This window comes from Callorhinus ursinus, unplaced genomic scaffold (assembly GCF_003265705.2).
Source record: "Callorhinus ursinus isolate GAN/ISIS: 27379988/994484 unplaced genomic scaffold, GSC_fseal_2.0 scaffold6, whole genome shotgun sequence".
NCBI classification, from domain to species: domain Eukaryota; kingdom Metazoa; phylum Chordata; class Mammalia; order Carnivora; family Otariidae; genus Callorhinus; species Callorhinus ursinus.
The window spans coordinates 34,770,170-34,787,923 of NW_027397068.1; the positions used below are offsets into that span (position 1 = coordinate 34,770,170).

The following is a 17,754-nucleotide window of genomic DNA, read 5'->3' on the forward strand; positions in this document are numbered from 1 at the left end:
CTTTCTCAGAGAAATTCTTCAATAGCTGGCAAAAATGGTAATAATTAGGTATGATTTAAATGTCTATTTGCAAGATTTGTTTTAAAATCATTTTGTGTTTAATTAATCTTTAGGAAGATAGCTGGAATGCCTGCGTATACTATTTAGACTCTTTTGCTGCTGGACAATGGTTCGTAGTTATGGTAGATTTAGCAAGTGGCGTAGTTACTGAATGGTTTGGTCAAAACCCTGAGAATGACTTATGGCTGTGACTTTTGAGCCACATCTTTTTTGTACAAAAGTGACTACTTAATATACTTAAACTTTACCTAAATCTTTAATGGCTTTAGAAATCAGAATGAAGAGTAAATTGGAATTAATATTAAATGAATTGTAAATTGCCTTTGAAAACATATGCTTACGGGTATGGTTCACATTCACTATCAATTGCAGGTACATTATGATATTTTAAAAAATCTTTCCTATTAACTGGCATGCAAGAAATAGTTGCTAATATTATTCTCTTGGGTATTCCTGATATTTGAAATACATTTGGTGACAAATGAAATATAAAATACACAGTAGAATCATTAAAGTAGATATGCTAAAATAGGAACATTATTCTAGACTTGGATATTTATATTTTGTACTAATTAGAGTTATATTTCATTTTGCAAATATTTAAATGTATGGAGCTTTATTCACTCATGGATTTTCAGATATCAGGAAGAAGACTATGAGAAAAATTAATTTATGGAAAAGATCTCCATATACTCATATCATTGATAGATTGACTTTTTAGTGTACATACATTATAATGTCTATAAATATAAAGGGATGTAATATATTACAAATAGAATAGACGAATAAATAGAAAATAGCACTTTTTTTCAAATGCAAACTATATTAGATTGAATGGGTTTGCTTCAGAATCTTACCTGAATCTCCTAAAGATCATATCCATACTAAAAATGACTATCTTAGTCTGGTTGGAAATCTGTTTAACTGTTAGAATAGGGAGGAAAAACAGTCTTACTGAAAATGACTACATAGTGGGGGTACCTGGGTGGCTTAGTCAGTTCAGCATCCGACTGACATCAGGCCGTGATCTCAGGCTTGTTAGATCGAGCTCTGCTCTGCGCTCAGCTCGGAGTTGGCTTGGGATTCTTTCCGTCTCCCCCCCCCCCGCAACAACAAACACTCTTTCTTTCTCTCTCTAAAATAAATAAATGAAATCTTTTAAGAAAGAAAAGAAAATGACTCCATAGAGCACCATTTGAGAGTGGAAGTCCAAGGACAAGGGTGATCTCCGTCACTTGGAATGTTGCCCTCATAGGTCCTCTACCTCTTGATGTAAGAAAGAATGTGAGTTCTGTTATGTCTTTGGGGCATAGCCCCTGTTTGTTGCTTGCCAATTAGAAAAAACTGAAAGATTAGGGTGATACCATCCTCAAGGAAAAATGATTGCCCAGCAGAAAAGTTTCTGAAAGTCCAGAAACCAAAATAGTGGTTGGTCATGTCAGAATATGGCACCCATGGGGCCACCAGCTCTGCATTCCTTTGCGGCATAATTTGGTGTGTTTTGGCTGAGCCCTCTTTGAGCCTGTGTTGGACAGATGGGCCCAGGAATTACATAGGCACTCTTTGTATTTCTGTTATCAACCTAATGTTATACGTGTATAGACTGTGGGCTTTTGTCTGTCTTTTGGTGCATTAGTGCCTGCCAGTGAATGATAATGTACTTGAGTTTCCACCTTGTATTATCAAGTAGAGACTGTAGTGGATTTAACAGTTAAAATGCAGCTTCTGAGTTTTTCATTTGTTAGTAAGATATATATTTTCATTTATTTTGCAGAAATAGCCAAGGTGATGCAGTACAGTAAGGTGGGAAAATAGAAATATTTTTAACCTTCCCTAAGTGGTGCATTTGATTTTAAAATCAAGGCTGTATGGTAAACTATAAAAAGTCTGAATTTGTGATCATAGAGGCTATACCCAGTGATACATGTCCTAGCATTTCACCTTGCCATTCATTGCTTCAAGGGAAGTAGCAGGTTTCCTTGCCTTTTTTCCTTTCTTTCATAACTTTTCTCTTTCTCATATTGTATCCGTATTTTGAGACATTCAAGAGTTTTTGTGAGGCACCTGTGCATTTATTTTTAAACATTAAACTTCCTTTCGTGAAATGTTTTAAATTTCATCTTTCTTTTTAAGAAGACTATCCTGTAAGTTTAATTTGCTGAAAATGGTCATCTCTAAAAACATCATTTGTAGAGTTTACAGCAAATATCCTTAGCATTATTTGCAAGGTAAAATAGGTAACTATAATGAAAAAATACTAAGGAAAGGAAATTTGAATCCTACAATCAGTTCAGATGATGCAGTTTAATTCAGTAGATGTTTTTCAGGCAGTGCGTGCTGGATGTCATTCCATGGAATTAGTGAATGTGAAGCCTAATAATTGCCCTTCTTTGAGAATCTGTTAGTAGTGTGCATGCATTTTCTCACTTCTCTTCGTAATATCTGAGAAAGCTGAACAGCTGGGGAAGAGATTCAGGAACAAAGCTAAAATATATCTAAAGCTACCCCTCCCCCCCCAGTACTACCACAGCGTGAGGAGGTGAAGTACCAGTAATACAGCTAATACTCGAGTACTTTACAGAGGGTAACTCAACCTTCCTAACAGCTCTTTGAGATCACTGCTGCTGCTTTTCCAAATGAGGAAATTAAGGCACAGAGAGGGTAAGTAGCTTACTTGAGGCCCCACAGTTAGTACATGGCCGTTAAGTCTGTGTACTTGACTACTAACCCCTACAAAAATGTCTAAGTAGTTAAGAAAATTGCCGCCTTGTTTGCCTATTAAATTTCGTGGAAAAGCGTTAGATTTCATCTGATAGTTAAGACTCAGTTTTGTATATATTGGTGGGCTAGCCGAATTGGTTGTACAAGTAAATGATGGTTAAGTATTTAGATACCCAAACCTGCTACTCTCTTTGTATAATTGGCAGTTATTTCTCGTTAAGACATTTTTAAACTTGATTACTTTGTTTTGGATTCATATTTCTACATTATGGTTAGTTTTTTGTGCAGAAGCGCCATTTGAGGGAAAAACTTTCCACACCTAAGAGTTCTTAATATTCTTGGGATACATCTTTCTACTCTACTCACTGTGTAAAGGATATTAATGTTCTTGAATAGACCTGCTTTTTTCCATCAATCATTTTGTTTTAATATTTTGGACAAATGCGGGAGTTTGAAGATAATTAAACACCAAGTGGAGTTAAAAGCGTTTTGTTCAAGAGATCATTAAGATTGTAGAAAGCAACAACCAGTTGGTTAATACAGCAAAATATATAAAGTTTACCTTTACTCTTTATGGCATAGGGAATGAAGAAGTGTGTCTTGGGGTTGGGTGGGGGGCCTTTTATGCCTGTAGGTGTTTGGTATTGCTCAGCATAAAATCCTCCATGAACCAGGTTCCAGGACATTAGCAGCAAAAGGGCTGTTTGTGGCAGCATGTTCTCAGATGGCTTCTGAAAAACAGAAAAGAATAACTTCTTGTTATTGACCTGTTTTATTTGTCTGATGTTGGATACATGAATTCTTTCTTTTGTTAACTACCTTTTTTACCTTATCCTATCTGTTTTTAATATATTCCATAAACCGGAATTAGAAATTTTTAGTTATATGAATATATGACTTAAGTTGTTAGTGGAAACCACATTCAAGTAATCAAGTAAAACCGAAGTGATTTTTAAAGAAGAAATATAGAAACTGTAAAATAATTCAAGATCTTTAACATAGGTTGAAATATCCAGTAATTTCAAAATAAACTAAATAGGACATACTTTTACAAATATGGTTTTATTAGGACTGTCTTTTTATAGAGACTACCAAGGATTAAACTTTCTGAGTACACTTTAATGGAAAGTCACTTATTTTAAATGAAAAAAACAAATAATTTATCGAGGCTCGTTTCCAAACAAGCTAACATGGAAGTCCACCAGAGCATCAGGTCATAGACTTACCTGGATGCCAGAAGTTCCTGGAGATGGTTTCTTGGCAGCTTTTCTGAGCCCTCCTGTGTACAGGTGAGGAGTGCAGAAGGTACCTTCTCCAGAACTGTCCTGAAGTATTTATACTGTTTCTCCCTTACTTCATGAGGTTCCCCTGAGTTTAAGCTCCTCCCCCCGAGAGGTAGAGAGTACTAATTATAGTGGAAAGTTCTATTGGGCAGGCATACAAGATCAGGTTGGGCTCTCTTTCCTTGTTTTCTTTTTGAAAAATAAACTCTTTGTCTTAAATATATATTAATAGTTTTAACCATGTACCATCTTTTCTGAGTTTTTATTTTAGAAGTTATTACTCAGATGTTTAGGTTGGTTCATGATGGGATGATAATACTCCCTTTGTATTTTTGAAAGCACGTTCTTGTGTTATTTGGTTGAAAATATTTGGTAGTATATAAAAATAGGAGAGGAAGTCTTTTGGAGGGGTGTGTGTGGATTTAAACCATCCTCTAAATTCTTCAGTTATGACATAAGGCCCTCAATGTGTCCATCAGTGTTCCTGAATTTTTATGCAGATAGCTTACTCCAATTCTTACTTACTTATGAGCTTGAGAAAAACAATTAAAATGTAGGTATGTTGTTTTATATCTTAGGATTTAATGTAAGTCCTTAGGATTTTAATGTAAGTTAATAAGAGAAATTTTAAATATGTTAATATCTACTTCAATTTTTACATATTAAATATTTTAGTTTTCAGACAGAGGCAAAACATCCATAAATTTGATAGTAGAGTTAGCAATATAACTACCCTGAAGGATTTGGACTCTTATTTATAACACAACAATATGTTCAGTAAATAGCTTCAGGTTTTATTGCTTAATTTTGGATTTTACTTTAGAGTTGTAGTAGAGATGGCAAAAGCCTTAAGACATGATAATGTCATACCATGTCTAATGAGATTGTTGTGTTCATTTCAGAAGACAAAAATTCCTCAAACTTTGCTTTCGGCTTTTTAAAAATATCAGTGGCTTACCTTACAATTTCCTTCAGGAATCTTGATTCAGCCCAATTAGAAACATTTTTCCCCCAAAGATGAAAGTAAACATTATCATGGTCATTTTCAACACTTAGAATTCTCTTTAACAATATTAGGGGACTCCTAAAGTCAGTTTTCAGGATCCTAAAAAATCTAATACAAACAGGACTTTGAGAGACCAAATTTTGTATCTTATTTAATTTCATTGTTTTATAGCTAAGTGAAATCAACTGTACAAGTTTAGTAGGTGAGAAGGAAAATTCCATAACATGCATAGAGACAACATTTTTAAAACCTCTGCAGAATTAAAGTAGGATGGTTTCAGGACTGATTGATAATTGAAATAATTTAGTGTTTGACCAGTGGATGAAATAAAGGTTTGTTCTTTTTCTTGTCCCTTTCTCCTTTCCTGCATATAATTTTCTGTATTTTTTAGACTGAGCCTTTATAGAAATGTAAATGGATAGCTCACTTCACTGACTGCCTTTCTCTGAACTCTCCCATTTAAACCTTTCATTGGTTGCCATGTTTAAAAATCTACACTGTCCTATATGTCTCTATATAATATTCATAGGTACATATGAAATAATGACTTTTATATCAGTTCAGATTAACAGGAGAATTCAAAAATTTATATTCTCATCATTCTTTCATCACTTGGAGAATATCTGTGGAAGAGCTTTTGTAATTATTACGTGTGCTCTACTATGTCTGAAAGATACCTCAAAAGATGAGTAAGAAAAATGGCTGCCTTCCATCTACTTATGGTTCATTTGGGTAAGATTGTGAAAAAGTAGGTGAGGTCACATGGTTGCTCTTGAAGGCTAGGCTGTAGAATTTGGGGTTTTTTGTTTTGAATTTGTTTTAAAGGAATTATTACAAGTACATATTCTAGTATTTTTGTATGTCTATATGGATATACACACACACACATTTATAATAGAGACTGTTACCGTGTTAGATAGCATTTGTGTGGAAGAACAGATTAATTCTCAGCTCTTCACGCTGTGCACCTGTGTAGACCATCTGTTCATCTATGGCTACTCAAGCTATTTTCAGGGCTTCTCACCTCAAACTCTCTAGGTGTCTGTTACACAGTGAAAAGGTTGGGCTAGGTTTCAAAGCTCCTCCCAGCTTTAAAATTAGAGTTCTTGTGTCTGAGATATTTTGCTGTTCCCCATGGTGAGACAGTGGGCTTGGCTCTGTTTAGTACTTATTAGAAACAAAGTCCATACCAGCTGGTCATATGCCTTCTTTTGGGGATGTGTAAATACATGTGGGTATTTGTCGACCTATATTCCCCTTTAACTTTGGAAAATGTGGTGTCTTTATTGGATAAGGCTTGGACATTCAACCCTTTTTGCAAATAGTATACTTATTTCAGCACAGGGAATCTGACTGCTGTTTGCTTTGTTAGTCACATAAGAAGCACTGTCTTGTCCAAAACAGATTGTAGAATCAGAATATTTGCTAGCCACACCCCACCCAATTGTGTATTTAAAAATATTTTTATTCTGGGAGTTTACTTGTAGCTGTTTGAAACAAACACTACAGCTGTTTGAAGTGACTAGTCTGTGGCTTTATGATAAAAACCCATTCCACTTAAAACAGAAAGCCATGCTCTCTAAACTCAGTAACCTAAGTGCATTTTTATAATATCAAATATGAATTTTTTTGCATATTTAGCATTTAGCTGCTCTAAGCTTGCCTGTTCATTTTCACTACCCAGGGTTAGTCATTAATTCACCAAATATTTTTTGAGTACCTCTAATGTGTCCGGCATGGAGATAAAAAGTGGGTGAATAATGTGCAGCCCCCACTTTACTGGGTTTGAACAGTGGTCTGCAGTCTTTGAGGGATTTGACACAGTTCCTTCAGTCTTCGAGGTTTGGTGATGTAGTGGTAGTTCCAAGCTTATATTGTAAAAAAGCTCTTCAGATGATCACAGTGCACTCCTAAGTTGGAATGTCTTGGTCTGATACTGTTCTATAACCACCTTGTTAATATTAGCTACATAGTTTTTTGTCATTTTTGTGCATATACTTTTTAACTTTATTGTGGAAAATTTTAGTCTTACATAGAAGTAAGATTAGTTACAGTGAGTGCCTAGGTACCCCTTGCCCAATTTAAACTAATCTCAACTCCCTGCCACTCAATCCCTCCGTTCACCATACCTCAAATTGTGGACACATAGGGGCGCCTGGGTGGCTCAGTCAGTTGATTGTCTGCCTTCGGCTCAGGTCATGATCCCGGGGGTCCTAGGATCGAGCCCCATGCTCAGCGGGGAGTCTGCTTCTCCTTCTCCCTCTGCCCCTCCCTCCCTTCCCCGCTCATGCTCTCTCTCTTCTGCTCTCTCTCTCACTGTCTCTCTCTCTCTCTCATAAATAAAATATGTAAGTGCATACATATGTACACATAAACATATAGAGATAAACCCGCATATACACAGTATGTGCATATATGTATATATAGGTACAGAACATATTCAGATGTTTTTATTGATTTACTGTTTGTTCCAATTAGGTTCATGAATTATCTGTAATTTATATGTTCCTGTTGATGTTTTCTCTCTGTGTCTCTTTATTTCCTTTGCAGTTTATTTGTTGAAAAACTGGGTCATCTGTTCTATACAATTTCCCACAATTTGGATTTTGTTGTCACTTAAAATACTTTTCTGTACCCTATATTTCCTGTAGATTGGTAGTTAGGTCTAGAGGTTTGATGTCCTTCAGGTTTGAGATGTACGTACAAATACTTTTTTAGCAAGTACACTTCTTTATAGACCGTGATATGTGGTACATTTCAATCAGTAGGCCCTTCATTGCTGGTTGTCTTTTGTGGTGTTGCTAGGCATTGATCATTACCTAGATTCATTATTTCATTGGAGGTTACAGAATGGTGGTATTTGAATTCTATCATTCTTCCTGTCTTTATTAGCTAGAATACTTCCATAAAAATAAACACTCCTTCATTAACTACTTGGTTACCTCGAAGTGCATAGAAAAAACAGGAGAATTGCCTTCATCAAGTGCAACCTAATAAGCTTATTTTCCTAGCATCCTCCAGAGGTGACCCCATGAGGTGTTTGAGAGTCATTATAAACTCATGGATTTAAACATATTTTATGTGTTTAAAATCCATGATAGTTATTACTATTATTGCTCAGATTTTTTCCCTGTCTTTGGTCAGCAATATACTGACCAATGTACTAAACTATACTAAAATTCCCAGTTCTCATGACAGTAACAGAGTTATTCACTTGCTTTGTGCCATAATACTCATAATTTCTCAGTAACAATACCAACATTCACACCACAATATTGAAAATAGTTTAAAATTATTTCTGCAGTTCTTTTAGTATTTCTACTAGAGCTACATAGTCAAATTACCATGCTTTTGAGTCAAAACAGCTCATAATGCTACCTACTCAATTCAGTGTTAGGTTTATTTGTTTCATATTGCTTTCAATTTTTAGAAATGTTCTTTTTTTAAATTTAATTTTGTTTTATATTTTCCTGAAATACTTATGTTTCCAGTGGTATGCTGATAAATGTTTGACAACTGGCTTGGAGGTCGGGAGCTATGTTTGCTGATATTCATGATGTAATTCCTCCCACGGTGGCCAATTTCAGGCTACCAAGGTAAAGACAAGTGACTCACAAAATACCTGAACATTTATCAAGAGCCAGTGCAAGCCAGCTTCAGCTTATACTGCATATTTCTCAATTCAAATTTATAAAACCAGGAATATTCAGAGAAGCCTGGCTTCTATTACTGACCCGTCCACCCTGTTTCACTCTCCTTCTATAACCCTTTTTAGAATCTTTTTTGGTGGGGCACCTGGGTGGCTCAGCTGTTAAGCATCTGCCTTTGGCTCAGGTCTTGATCCCAGGGTCCTGGGATCAAGCCCCGCATCGGGCTCCCTGCTCAGCGGGGAGCCTGCTTCTCCCTCTCCCACTCCCCCTGCTTGCGTTCCTGCTCTCGTTCTCTCTCTCTCTGTGAAAATAAATAAATAAAATCTTTTAAAAAAATCTTTTTTGGTTTATACTTTTATTATTTTTTTAAAATAGATATTCATTCATATCCCCTTCTAACTTCTTAGATAAATGGCATAACAAAATACATACTATATGCTACCGTATTTTATGTAATAGTCTGTCTTGGAGATCATTGCATACATTATGTAAAGATGGTCCACATTTCCTTTTTCCAGCTGCATAGTACTTCACTGTATGATTGTACTGCAGTTTTACAGTGATGGGCACATGTATTATTTCCTCTCTCTTGCCATTACAAATATTTCTACAGTGGATTACTTTATATGTGTGTATTTTTTGGCCAGACTATCTTCAGAAGAGATTTTTAGAACTGGAAATCATAGGTCAAAAGGTAAATGCATCTGTAATTTTGTTACATGTCATTACACTCCATTGCATAGGTCTTGTGTCATTTCACATTTCCACCAGCAAAATATGAGTGTCTGTTTCCTTATAACATCACCAACAGGATATGTTGTTTAGATTTTGTTGCATTTTTAGATTTTTGCCCATTTTACAGGTGAAAACTGGAATTTTGGTCTAGTGGTGATTTTGATTCTTCTTACAAAGCATATGGTTGAGCATCTTTTCATGTAGTTAAGACTGTACTCCTAGCTCACTTTTCCTGGAAGTGTTCTCTATCTTAGGAATATAAACCTCTTTTCCATGGTAGAGTTTCCACATGTTCTTCCCAGTTTGTTGTTCATCTTTTTTGCTTATGAATGTTTTTTGGGGGGTTTTTTGGGGTTTTTTTGTTTTTTCTGTTTTAAAGATTTTTTATTTATTTGACAGAGAGAGACAGTGAGAGAGGGAACACAAGCAGGGGGAGTGGGGGAGGGAGAAGCAGGCTTCCCGCAGAGCAGGGAGCCCGATGCAGGGCTCGATCCCAGGACCCTGGGATCACGACCTGAGCCAAAGGCAGATGCTTAATGACTGAGCCACCCAGGGGCCCCTGTTTTTTTTGTTTTTAACATTCAGAATTTTCTTTTAAGATCTAAACACTTTTTTTGTTTTGTTTTGTTTTAAAGATTTTATTTATTTATTTGTCAGAGAGAGAGAGGGCACAAGCAGGGGGATGCGCAGAGGCAGAGCAAGAAGGAGAAGCAGGCTCCCCACTGAGCAAGGAGCCGATGTAGGGCTCAACCCCAGGACCCTGGGATCATGACCCGAGCCGAAGGCAGATGCTTAACTAACTGAGCTCCCCAGGCATCCCAAGATCTATACACTTTTGATTTGGAATATTATTGTTCTTTCATAAATGCAGAGCTGTAAGGAACATGAGAGGTCATCTAGATCAATCATCTCATTCTTCAGAGGAGGAAACTGACTGCTGTGTTCTGAATGTCTCCTTCCCTAATGTCTAACTGAGTTAAATTTCTCAAGTGAGGAGCTGTTGACGAGAGAGCCCACTGAAAGAAAGCACCACCGACTAAGCTAGTATGTTCATCTCCTCACCCAAGGAGGATACTGATTTTCCTGTGTCTCCCTAATCCTTCAGTCTTTTAGCAGTGGAAACGGGAAAGGTGCCCAGAAGTGTAGCTGGGGCACTGGGAGACCCACAGCATCCACCACCACCTCACGGTACCTCATTCCTCTTGAAAAGAATTTAAAAGAACATTCGTAGGTGCTATTACAGAGCCCAGGAGCTAAAAATGATCTATTTGTGTAAATAGTCTAATGTGGCTTGGTGGTTAGATACCTGCTGAGGGCTTGAAAGGAGAAATTCATGCATAAAAACAGGTGTTTATGAAAACCCTGAAACTTCAGGCCAGGTCAAGAAAAACTGAGAGTCATTTAAGGAGTTTGAACCAAGGGCTTTATATTCTATTTTCTATTACACATAAACTGCTACATTACTTAAGGAACTCAGTTTTGTGCCACAGGCACTTAAAGACATCACCATCTTAACAAAGTAACCTGCTGAGTTAATAATATAGAGCGTCGTGGCTCCTTGACCTCTGATCTTCTTGGCCACCCAAGTGGCTCTCAGCTATTCAAACCCGTTCCTATTCTATTTACAAGCTCCGCTTTCACACGCAGCCTCTGCTAAGTTGGAAGGAGAAATTAGACAGCAAGTTAAAGTGTTGAAAATTACCATTTTTAATTGGGGAAGACACTTTCTATTTGAATCTTTTTACTCCCCTGCTTTTTATCATACTTTAAACAACTCCACGGTCACCAAGTACCTGTTGGTACAAAGTACCTGGAGGGTACCTGAGTACCTGTCGTTACAAAGCAAGGTATCTGTGCATGGCAGCACAGACCGTCAGGAACCCCACCCTTGAGACTGTTGCTCGTGCAGCTCTTTAACTTACTCATAGTAACAACTGCAATGCATTCCAGAGTTTTCAGTTTAAGTAATGCTGGGCCCTACTCAGCCTTTGAGCAAACAACTTTGTTACCTGCCTAACAGACCTCTGGCCCTAACTGGGAGCTGATGCTAAGAGACTACTCTTGCTGCCATCTCTGGCCCATCAGTTACCCTGGCCAGGTCACCTGGCCTCCTTATACCTGGTTTCCTCATCAGTGAAAGCCCTAACATCTGCTCACTTGCTTTCAGATTTTTTTTTTAAGATTTTATTTGAGAGAGAGCACGCACAGGAGAGAACCTGAGCAGCAGAGAGGGGCAGAGGGAGAGGGAGAAGCAGACTCCCTGCTGAGCAAGGAGCCTCACATGGGGCTCAATCCCAGGACCCTGGAATCTTGACCTGAGCCAAAGGCTTAACCAATTGAGCCACCCAGGTGCCCTCTTGCTTTCAGACTTTAAAGGCAATCACTATTTAGAGAAAATGTAGGAAATAGAAAAGAAAAGAAAATTTGTACACCATAGAGATATAAAGACTCTTAATAGTGGTGTTTTTCCCCCAGTGACCCTCTTGGTGCTAAAATTCTATCAATTATCTTTAATCACCCAAGAGTCGAAATAACTCTTGCCACTTCTGATGGACGGTAAGGCTGAAATGTAGACATGCTACCGTCCTATCCTGCTTTCTGTTATTTGTATTGGTTAGGAAACTTGGAAGGTGAGATAAGATGTATGTGATGTGGTGAAACAGTGCCTGGGAATGCTCAATAAATCCGAATGATGATGATGTCAAAGACGTACATATCTTTGATTTATACTTGATTCCCTCTATAGCATCAGTCTTCTCCAATGGTTGTCAGACTTTTTTTGAGCCTCTACTGCGTGCTAGTTGCTAGGTTAGATGCTGCTAACTGCTAATGATGCTCTTAGTGTCATGGGGGAGACAGCAAACATAACCTCTTACAGCCTTTGCTTTGGTTTCTTTTAGAATCTAGAATTCATGGGGCACCTGGGTGGCTCAGTCAGTTACGCGTCTGCCTTCTGCCCAGGTCATGATCCCGGGGTCCTGGGATCGAGCCCCACATCGGGCTCTCTGCTCAGCGGGGAGCCTGCTTCTCCCTCTCCCTCTGCCTGCCACTCTGCCTACTTGTGTTCATGCTGTCTCTCTCTCGTCAAAATGAATAAATAAAATCTTTAAAAAAATAAATAAAATTAAAAAAAAAAGAATCTAGAATTCACAGATTCTGGCATGAAAGGCAATCCAGGTTTTGGTCATCAAACTGTGTTCTCTCACCATACTCATTTCTGAATATAACTCCAGGACTTTGGGTCATTTATCATTGAGATGCCACTCTGTGCAAGTAGTGCTTGGTACAAAGTATGAACTTCATAAATATTTGTTGACTGCAGGGACTAAGAGCTTTAGGACACCAGATTTCAGTATTTATTGAGTGTGGGCATTTTGCCTCACACTTGTGGGCACCCAGAGGTGGGGCCTTTTGCACAGTGCTGGTTTGGGTCTGGGTCTTTTCAGTCCATGTCCTACTTTAAAATAACTCTGAATTCTTGCAAGAGGTCCCAGCATGAACAACTGCTTCCCACAACAGCTTGCACAAAAGATGTTAACTGTGGCTGCTGTCTGTCCAGTGATTCTGTCCAACCAAGAATTTCAGAGTTAGATTTTCCAAAGACAGTGTTTCTCAAGGTAACCATGACGGGTGTATAGAGTTTAGGGAGGGGTCCAGGACAGGGGCTGAGATGGAGAGAGAAAAAGGAGAGGAGCCTAGACTCTGGGGAATTTAAAGGGATTTCTTTAAATGTTTCAGAACCTGAATGTTAACAGTTTCAGAGCAACTTTTTATATATATGCCGGTGCTTCATTTTCAAAATTTCCTCACTCATCCATACCCCATCTACTTGTGGATACATCAGTTCATTCAGCTCCTCACTATATTAGACATAGAATATTCTATGCCAGGAAATAAAAATGGGCTCATAGGTTACAGACAGTATTTATTGATTCTTTCCTTTCTCAAAAACTACCTGTTAGCACCTTGTCTTTTGAATGAAAATACATTACGTTTAAGGGGGGAGATTTTATTATTTGTAAAGAGAGTACTAGATGACATTACAGAACACTAGAGTTTGTAAGATGAAAAATTTGAGAATCACATTCAGCATCACTAAAAACTGAATTTTAAAGCTGCAAGAGACCCTAATCTCAAATTAAGTACCAGAAACTGATATTTAAATTTTATTCATAGCAGCCTTAAACCCTTTTTTTTTTTTTTAAACCAACTTCATGTAAGTCCTCTAGATTACAACAAGAGAGCTATGGGTTATACTCCTTGTAGCAGCCCATGAAATAGGTACTGTTACTATCCCCACCTTTGGACATGAAAAATTGAGGCCCAGAGAAGGTAAGCATCAGAGCCAAGATCACAGGGAAGGTGATAGTAGAGTTACGGTTTTCTATGGATCTATGTTAAGGATTTATGAGGAATCCAGTGTAATTCTGCATATCCGACTATTTAATACACAACTACTGTGTGGGCTGTTCTTTGTCAAAAAAAAATTTTTTTTGTCAAAAATTTGTGTGCAAGTACAGTTCTTCACTTGCTTTCCAGGTCATGATCTCAGATTGGTAGAAACTGTTTTTCAATAATTCCATTTAATTCAGATTTTGCTAATTAAGAAACAGAAACTTCAATTAATGCTAATGGTGCTTATCCTGAAGAAATGTCAATATGCTTAATTCATAGCACATCATGGCCTTTTACAATGACTGAAAAGAAGAGTGGGTTTACCAAAAAATTCTCAGTGTTTTGGGAGACATTCCACTTCTTACTAATATTTTAATCCTAATAATGGATAAACCATAGTAAAAGTTAAGAGATTATTTGTTCTGAAAAAAGAGATCCCATTTAAGAAACCTTAATGTGGGATTCTCAACTTTGGAGAGTTTGATGATTTTTGGAAGGAAAAAAAAGCTTTTTATAAGCTGATTTATAATTTGAATTCTCTTACTAATTTATATCTTGGTGACCTTTGACCTACTTTTTCAAAATGCTAGTATTTCTTTAGGATCAAAATAACTGGACTTTGAGCTCATGATTAATTCCTATGTTTAATTCACTTCTGCCCTTCAAGTGGAAAATCTTGCCCCAAAAACCTTAAATACATTTAAAATTTAGTATTACCCAGTTTTGAACTAGCACTAGCACACTATCAAAGAATCTTTTTTCCTCCAAATTTAGGTAAGTTCAGTATTATGTATAATATAGAAAGTTGTGTTCCAAAGTAAAGTTTCATTAGTATAACACCACTTCTTTGAGTTCATAGCAGTTTCATTAGTTAGAATTAGTTTTTAGACATAATTTCTAAGTGGAGTTGATCAGGTGGCATTAGCATCTATATTGGATTTTGCAAAACATGGCACCGACTTAACAAATGCTAATGAGATACATCTAGAATTTCACTTTTGGATCCTCATATTTTTATAGAATTTTATAATTAGCACAAGTTAAAAATGACAGAGGATTGTCTTTTTTAAGATTTTATTTGAGAGAGAGAGAATGTGAGCCACAGTGCGGGGGGAGAGGGAGAGAGAGAATCTCAAGCAGACTCCTCACTGAGCATGGAGACTGACGTGGGGATTGATCTCAGAACCCTGAGATCATGACCTGAGCCAAAACCAAGAGTCGGGGGCTTAGCTGACTAAGCCACCCAGGTGTCCCAGGATTGTTCTTAATTGCAACTATGATGTTAAGAGAATAAGAATAGATTCTTAGATTTTTTCCATTTTGCCTCCAGTCCTGCTTTTGGTTTTACTTCCCCTAAACCATAGTTTCTCACATTGGTAAATGCTAGTTTTTAATTACTTTTGAATTTTGCAACCAGTAGGATTTATATAATTGCAGACAAGAAAAGCTTAAAAGCTTAATTTAGGAAAAGGCATATTGATCATATATGACAGATAAAATAATGCAGTTACAAAAGATAGATATATGCTTCCAGTATATAGCACAACTATAAAAAATGCAGATATAATGAGAAAAGAATTATTTGACAAAAAATTCTAGTAGGAGAATTTAGGAGAGAAACGTAGAGTTTTGTAGCCTATGGGAAACAACTGACCTTACTTATTACCAAATGTGGGTTTTGGGGGGTGAAAGCTCTCATTCTGTTAACAGTTCATGGATAATTAACTTAAAGGCTCAAAATTCTGTGTTATTTGGTACAAATGTTGGTTAAACTCGTGTAGATTTTAGGTAATAAAGTTATTATGTTTGGGAGTGCCCAGGTGGCTCAGTCGGTTAAGCATTATTGATGCTTGATTTTGACTCAGGTCATGATCTCAGGGTCGTGGGATCAAGCCCTCAACGGAAAGTCTGCTGAAGAGTCTCTCCCTCTCCCTCTGCCCCTCCACCTGCTCTCATGCATGCACACACCCTCTCTAAAATAAATAAATTATAAAAAATGAAAATTCTAAAAAATAAAATAAAGTTACGTTTAAATGATTCTATTTAAAAGCTGATTTCACAATAATATTGAAAAATATTGTATTTGAAAGCCATCTATTCTTAGATCTTATTTTACCCTTAATATTGATACAAAAATTCTTGAATATTTTAATGCCTATTATATGCTACAATGTAGCAGTACTGAACTGCTTTTAAAATGCACTTGACTGTGTTAATGCAGTGTTAATAAATTTGTCAGAATTTTAAAAAACATCTCATATGACAGTAAAGAGCACTTCCATATTTTTAAATTTAACCGTATAACACTTTAGGATCCGGTTTTTCAAGTGAGAAGTGTACTTGGGGACCATGTTTATGAGCTATGTGGTTCTTTAGATATTTCTTGGAAAGAAAAAGGGAAATAAGAATTCAACTTTGTTTTGCTTAAGAGATATAAATATTAAGTCATCTTCCTCACAGTAAGGGCCATTTGTATAAAAGTTATCTGTCTACAAGAGCCTAGTAAAGCACTTGAGTCTTCTGTTGGTCATTTTTAAATATCATTCTGTGATTATCACTGTAATTAGATCTGATTCGACTTCACCTTCATATTGGGCTTGTATTTACTGACACATCTTCTGTGTGTTAGATACTTTACTTCTCTCATTGGACCCACAAGAACCTTATGTGATAGAAATTAGCTTTCTCATTTTGTGTGGAAGGATACAGAAGCCTGAGAGCTTGATGGAATTACACAGGTTCAACAAGCCAGTGGGTGGCAGAGCAGAGAGTTTGCATATCGGGTTCAAAGGCTACATTGGCATTTTCCACAAGAGCATGCATGCTATCAGGTATTTTTAAATACTTTTCTTTTGTTTAATTTCCTATGATTGTTGCTGAAATCAATCAACTCTTGCCCAGATTCCACCCCTTACACACTGTAGCTGAAATGCTAACAGAGCAGTACATTTGGCTAATATACTTTCTCAGAGTAGAAGCAACTCCTTTGCTCTTGTGGCTACATCGGGCCTCTCTCCCTCTTCTGCCTTTCATTGTTGCTTTCCATTGTTTTCAAGAACAAAGACCCCTTTTTATCAATATTTAAAATTGAGAAAGCTTTGAAACATACATAGTATACATGATTTTTTTAATACAAAAAGCAGTAATACGAACACAGTGAACATACATACACCTGCTACCCAGCTAAAGAAACCTCTATTACTACTGCTTTTGAGGCCGCTGTGCACACCTCCCTGATTGTGTTCCCTGAATTCCCTGTGTGGGTAACTCTGCTGAATTGGGTGTCTGTCATTCCCTCTGTCTCCAGAGAAAGTCTGCCCTCCCACATCCCGTGCCCAAAAACACACGGGTACATATCCCACAATGACTTTTGTTGTCACATTTTCAGATTATGCTTAAAGGTATTAGACTGTGTGTGTGTTTTACAACTTGTTTTTTTGATATGACATTATGTTTTTGAGATCTATCTGTATTAATGTGTGTAGTAGTTTATTCATTTTTCACTGCTATATACATCTTCCCATTATGAGTAATTAGAATTTATTTTTGTCCATTTGATGATGGATATTTTAGCTAAGTTTTATTTGTTTGCTGTTAAAATAATGCTGCTTTAAACATTTCTACACATGTTCCCTGGCTACCCACAAAAGAATTTTTCTAGTGAGTATTATCTAGAAGTGGAATACGAATATACATATTTTCTGTTTTACTGGCAAATGCCAATTGTTTGCTAAAGCCATTTTATGTTCTACTAGTAGGGCATAAGAGTTACAACCACCTTGTATTATCTAAATTTTAAAGTTTGCCAATCAGTAGTTATAAATGCCATCCAATTAGATTTTTATTTATATATTCCTGATTTCTAATGAGGGCAAGCATAGTTTCATATATTTGTTGGTTGTTT

General features: G+C 36.8%; 2 protein-coding genes across 7 annotated transcripts in view; one reads left to right on the top strand and one right to left on the bottom strand.

Moving 5' to 3' along the window:
- NT5DC1 (5'-nucleotidase domain containing 1) overlaps positions 1 to 17,754 on the top strand; it is a 150,280-nt gene that overhangs the window by 19,747 nt on the left and 112,779 nt on the right. The gene's annotated exons all lie outside the window — the stretch shown is intronic.
- Positions 1 to 17,754, bottom strand: part of COL10A1 (collagen type X alpha 1 chain) — a 154,066-nt gene that overhangs the window by 4,037 nt on the left and 132,275 nt on the right. For all 5 annotated transcript variants that reach the window (XM_073893812.1, XM_073893809.1, XM_073893810.1 and 2 more), the window contains one exon: positions 3,344 to 3,512. In XM_073893812.1, the coding sequence (XP_073749913.1) occupies positions 3,344 to 3,497 (154 nt within the window). In that variant the 5' untranslated portion in view covers positions 3,498 to 3,512. The remainder of the gene's footprint in view (positions 1 to 3,343; positions 3,513 to 17,754) is intronic.